This window comes from Anabas testudineus, chromosome 18 (assembly GCF_900324465.2).
Source record: "Anabas testudineus chromosome 18, fAnaTes1.2, whole genome shotgun sequence".
Classification (NCBI taxonomy): Eukaryota; Metazoa; Chordata; class Actinopteri; order Anabantiformes; family Anabantidae; genus Anabas; species Anabas testudineus.
In genome coordinates this window covers 29,805,615-29,811,614 of record NC_046627.1, presented here as the reverse complement: position 1 = coordinate 29,811,614, position 6,000 = coordinate 29,805,615, and the positions used below count along the sequence as shown (strand labels likewise).

Sequence of the window (6,000 nt, the reverse complement as noted above, 5' to 3'; positions counted from 1 at the left end):
GGTGGAAACTGAAGTAAACCCAGGGCACAGGGAGAACATGCAACAGACTATGATAATTAAGAAAATATCATAATGAAAATTATGATGAGGTCTCTGTTCAGCACACTAACCAATAAAGACGAAACAAAAACAGTGTCTTACAGTCTCAGTCTCCGTTATTTATTTTCAGTCCCGATCGCAGTCTCCACCTCAAAGCAGTTAGCCTTGTGCTTCTTTTTTTGTTTTCTTTTAACAATGATTTGCATGGATCCATCTGAATGGGCTAATCATCTCTGGCTCTGTGCGCCTGTCTCATATTTCACTCAGCTCCAGGAGCCACACATATCTACCACAAGTCATACTTGCAATTTATACTAACTTTAGCTTAAGACATTCACCATTCAGCCACAATATTAATACCAGCTAGTGGTTTTACTGTTGGGATGAATCAGTTTCAACGTGGGCTCTGACAGGTGTGTAGCTACAACACAGCCTTGACAATGTGCAGGAATGACAATCCAGAGCCCCAAGATCGAGTCCCAGAGGTTGGGTTCAGACAAGAGAAGTACTTTGGTTGGGATTACACACAGATCCTATTTATTTCATTCTAATCCAGATGTTGTGTGTGAAGTGACTCTCTACTTTTTCAGTTATGAATGTTAATTGACACAAAGATAGTAGAGTTTGTTCTAATCATCTGCCTGTATATCCAGATGCTGCCAGTCAGCTGTATTCTCAGTTACAGAGTGATGAAATAAACCATAAAATTGTGCTAGTGAAAAAATGGTCTGACTTTTTTATTTTGTTGTTATTCTATTTATTATTCACTTTTCTATAAATACCTTTATTTAACCTGCTATTTGGCCATTTCATATGAATTTCCCATACCTGTATATTAAATAAGAATAATTTCTTTACCCGCTGTAAATTATTAAAGCCTTAAAAAGTTCATAAAGCATCATGAAAGTTAACCTTTTACTAAAGCTCTGGCTAAAACGTGACTTAAACTAATGTGAATGTGACTGAAATAAATTACAATTTTTAGTATAATGACTAAAACTCAATTGAACAAAATGAATGCTTATTAGAACACAGATGGAATCTGATAATGACAATAATGTCCTTTTCATCAATCACCAATTAATCATGATATTTTTGCACTTCACGCAGTGATGCTTCTGTAAAATGTTGCTCAAAGTGATTTTAAAACAATAAATCAAATAACAATGTGGAAATGATGCGACAGTCTGAACAGGGCATTTGCAGTGATGACCCTACAAAGGGAGAACAAAAGTTTCTGTGCAGTTTAGCAGTTTCAGCTCACTCACTGATCTCAGCATGAGTTTTCAGCCGCACCTGTGGCTTTAAACACTCCTCTAAATGAATGGGAATGTTACTTTCGGTCTGCTGAGTGGGTAAATAACATTGCTGTTGTGAATACCATTTGTTTGGTCTGAATACCTCTTGGGGGTCTGGAGTTTCAGTACTGATAGCAGTGTTTCACATAAATTGATGCATTTATTTAAAATGCATTTATGGCAGCCCCCCACATTATTAACAACAATCGCCACATATTGAAATATTATTTCATTGCAGTGCTGTGTGCAGCACATAGGTTTGCTCAGCCTTGCTCTGTGTCACACATGCACACACACTGACAACAGACCTGTCTGTGAACAGCTGTTGCTGTCAACGCTGTCATTCAAACACTGCGACCCAACTCTTCAAATATGTTATTAGAAAGCATATAGAGAACCTAACTAGTATTTAGAGCTAAGCAAACAATAGAACACTGCAGGGTTGTTGAAGTTAGCATGCATAGCAGTGGACTATTAAATATTTAAATGATAAACTTATAACTATGATGAGGTGCAGCGTGGAAAATTTAGTTTTTACTAAATGGAATATGTAATATTTAATTAAATGTAATATTGGTTTCTTGTGTAAAAGGTTTTACAGTTTTTTGTAAATGTTTTGTAAAAGTTTTTCCTCTTCACTGTTGCCTAGTGCTGCTCAAGTGGGGTTGTTGGGTTTTCTATATAACTCAAATATACAAATATACAGTTATACAGTTTTATTTTGTAAGGTCTTAAACCTCACATTGTAAAGTGCCTTGAGATGACATCTGCTGTGATTTGACTGTATATAAGTAAAATAGAATATAACTGAATTGAGTAGTGGAATACCATAACTGTCCAATGTTTGCACAAAACAAAGTGAGTTGGTGATTAGTTACTATAAAAGAGAAAAATATACTGTAATAATGGCAAACTTGTGGTTGCTACTTTAGCCATGTCTTCAGCACAACACCTGTTTTTACTGTACTTCCTCTTATCCACAACCAAAATAAGTTCACACATGCACATACTGTTTTGCTGTGATACTAGTGATGTCTCATATCAGGATTTGTTATTACTGGTGCAGTCTGCAGGGACAATTCTGATTGTATTGAATATGCAGCATTAAAAAACATGTTTTAATCAGGTTTTTTATTCACAGTAGTTTGAAAATCACATACTGTTAAATTGTGATATTGAAAACTATGAATCATTCAGAACCTCGTGGGGACCCTCCCTGATTCAATACAATCTGTGAAATTACACTTGTTCTTTGCTCTCTCTGCTCTTCAGGTATAGCCCGCCAGTGATTTTCTATATGGTAATATTATTTAGTGAGGATTCTTTTTTTATTATTTGTTTAGTCAGTGGAGTGGAAAAGATAATGAAAAAATGCCCATCAAAACTTCCAAAGCCCACATGTTTACATATGGCCAAAACTAAAACATTAAACTCATACCAACTTGTTTTAGAGTTAGATATGACAAAACAAACCCTTTGAAAGTGGAACCAGAGAAGGTTCATAAGTTTTGCTTGAGAGAAAGTCTTAACCAGTTAATCAGTTTTGAGTATGACAGTATGGTGAACCGAACGCTAACTTTCGCATGATAAACCTCCACTATCCTCTCCTGATTGTAATTGACTGGTCGCTCTCTCTCTCTTCGTTTTTTGTTTTTCTCTCTGATTGATGATCTGATTTTTGGCATAGGTGGTACTTATGCACTATAAATAATGTAAAATAAAACATTGATTTATCTACACTACATTGTATTGACCCTGATTATTCTACTTCTCTTTTACCTTTTGCTCTATTACTTTGAAACATTTCTGTGTCGACCTCCTACTCATGTCATGTGACAGTCTGTGTAAGCAGACCTGCATCATATTAATCTCTGTCCTCCTTTGTGTCCTCCAGGGCTGAGGAGAGGAAGGACAGTGACGGCACAGTGGCTTTCTCAAGGCCGAACCAAGAGGGAGGCTGGGACCTCGACACAGGTCAGACATCTCATCAGCGCTCTTTTGACCTTCATTTCACTGACACTGACTACACCACATCAATAGCAACAAAAAATACAAATGTCGAGCCGTTGGACACTGGATTAACTTGATGACAAGTTAGCTGACAACAAGTCTGAGGACCCATTACCTTTGCTCATTGCTCACTGTGGGTGTATATAATAGAGCTAATTTCTACCTATCTAATAGAACCTCACTTGCTTTGGTAACTTCAGTATTTCATCATTACAGATGACCTTTGTCACAGCTCTGGTTTATTGGCTCAATGAAGGATGTCTGTTCTTGTGCTTCGGTGCTTGTATCCTAAGGGGACACTTCACTCTGTGCTCCTGGCTTTTCACTGCCCACATCTTCATCCTCAAACCTTTCCTGGCCTACATGCAGTTCTAGGTGCACACACACATACTGCACATACATGTACAAACAGTTTGGAGGATGAACACATTAAACAGTCTTGCCCTTTAGAAAATGATGAGAAGTGAAGGAGTTCTTCAGCAGCAGACAGAATAACTGTTTTAACCTGGCACAGCATATAAAAAAAGAAAAGACATTTACAACAAGGCTTAGTTTGTAAAACAAGCTTTAAATACCTCAGAATGAGGTGGAGTGGCATCAGACCACATGAGATTGTAGTGTTAGTGTGTTAGAATAGCATGGTGGAACAGCTTCATCCTGAAAGTGTAGTCCTGAGAGTGATGTGACATTACATTGATGCCAATAACCACCACACAACAACTCACTTGTTGGATCGTTGAAAAAATCTCAACATATAGGCTTTTGCTGATGTTAACTAAACTAATTTGTCATTGTCAGAAAGGAAAATCAAAAAAGGAAATGCTCCTAATGGCTGCACTGTAATTTGAAAAGCCTAAAAACTAAAAATCTACAATAGATATAAACACCACTAGGTCTCATCCGCTCATTAGCAACTGGCTCATTAAATAAGGTGCATCAATATATTTAACGTAAACAAATGGGCTTTTGTAAAGTGCAGTGGACAATCAGTGCGACATCATCTACAATAAAATCTTCATTGTTTTCTTAATGATGTGTGACATTATTACATTGCTCACTTTGCAAAAAGCAAACAAATACACACTTTGAGAGTCCACACATTCAGTAGCTCGACTAGAATAGACTATTGCATATGTACACTGAGATGGATGCAGTCAAGTATTAGCTAGTAGCTACATAAAATGTTAAACCCCTAACCCTAAAATGTTTTGCTCTGTCTTTATGTTTTAAAAAATCAAGATTTAGCTTTGTGATGTTTTTATCTTAAAGCACTACTTTACTTTGTGATTTATTCCTTTTAAAATAAAACAGCAGATTGCTATTTCTACCAACTATCAGGAAAGCATTTATCAGTAATATAGTTACAATGGACCACGTCTTTTTTAGTGGTGCACCTTAATTTTGTCCTTGTGCTTTTAATTCTAGTTAGAAGCACCAGTGCTACCAATGGAAAAAGTTAGTCTGGAGCCCTGAACTGGTTGAACAAACTACAAAGCTCCTCCCTAATTGTTGAAATATGTCAGCAGCAGTTGGAGCAGATGTACAGATGAGTAACTGGTTGGACAGCTCATGTCCAGGGCTGAGCAGATGACTACGTGTTTTATCAGTGATAGCTGTTAGTGTTGACATGGACTTGGCTGGTGTTGTCCAGTTAAGCATGGAAACATGGCTCAGTGCCTTGTTGTACAGATGTCTCTGCTAGGCCTGATGGTTGCCTTGGCAAGACAGGGAAAGTTGGGCTGGGTATGAAGTGAGGGAGATGAAGAGTGCAATTGTAGCCAAATCTTGAGGCATGACACCCTGAGAAAAGCTATTCATTTTATTCAGGGCTTCTGTTCAACAAGAAGAGAAGACTAAAACATTTTGAATCTTTAATGTCACCATGACTTTTCTTCTAAATGAACAAGAGAAAATGACCAAGAGAAAGGCTCTGGTTCGCAAAATATGATAGGTGCTTAAAATAAAACACAAGAGAGTTGATTATGTATAAAAAATTAATAGATACATTTTTACCACAGAACATTCAAGGCTGTACTGAGATCCTTCACTGCCAAACATACAGTGCTGTAAAAAAATATCCACCCCCTCCTGATGTTTTCTTTTTTGTGTGTACCGGATATTAAACACTTTTAGATTGTAACACTAAATCTAACATAACACTAAGATGACCTGAACAAACACAAAATATTAGTTTGAATTAATTCTTCCATTTATTGAGCCGAAAAGTTTATTTCATACCTAAATCATCAAAATACCAAGCACTGCACAAGTAGGTATTGATTATTTAGAATCTGAATGCCATTACCTTTGATTTAATTTGACTAAAGAAGTTAATGTTCACAGTTGTTTAAAGACAATCTAAGAAGTCAATATAGTTTAAAATGGGCACAAAGACAAATAACGTAGAGCTCCCAAGTGATTTAGGCCCAATTAGCCTTGAATAACACGTTTTTCATAAATGCCATAGTTCTGATATTTCTTGTCTTAAGAAGATCTATCCCTTGCATCCATGTGCTGGCTTTAAGTTAACAAACTAATGTTGTGTCTACACTGTGATCTGTCTGTGCAGCTCTGGAGAATCATTACTACCCTAGTAGCAAGGAAAAAGGACACAGTTTAAAGGATACAGTTTAGATCATAAGGTGTTACTACT

The 6,000-nt window shown here is 36.7% G+C and overlaps 1 protein-coding gene across 1 annotated transcript in view; it reads left to right on the top strand.

Moving 5' to 3' along the window:
- The first annotated feature begins 489 nt into the window (after window positions 1-489).
- Window positions 490-6,000, top strand: part of adam19a (ADAM metallopeptidase domain 19a) — a 133,725-nt gene continuing 128,214 nt past the window's right edge. Inside the window, exons 1-2 of the mRNA XM_026353444.2 lie at window positions 490-544; window positions 3,232-3,311. Of these exons, the coding sequence (XP_026209229.1) occupies window positions 490-544; window positions 3,232-3,311 (135 nt within the window). The remainder of the gene's footprint in view (window positions 545-3,231; window positions 3,312-6,000) is intronic.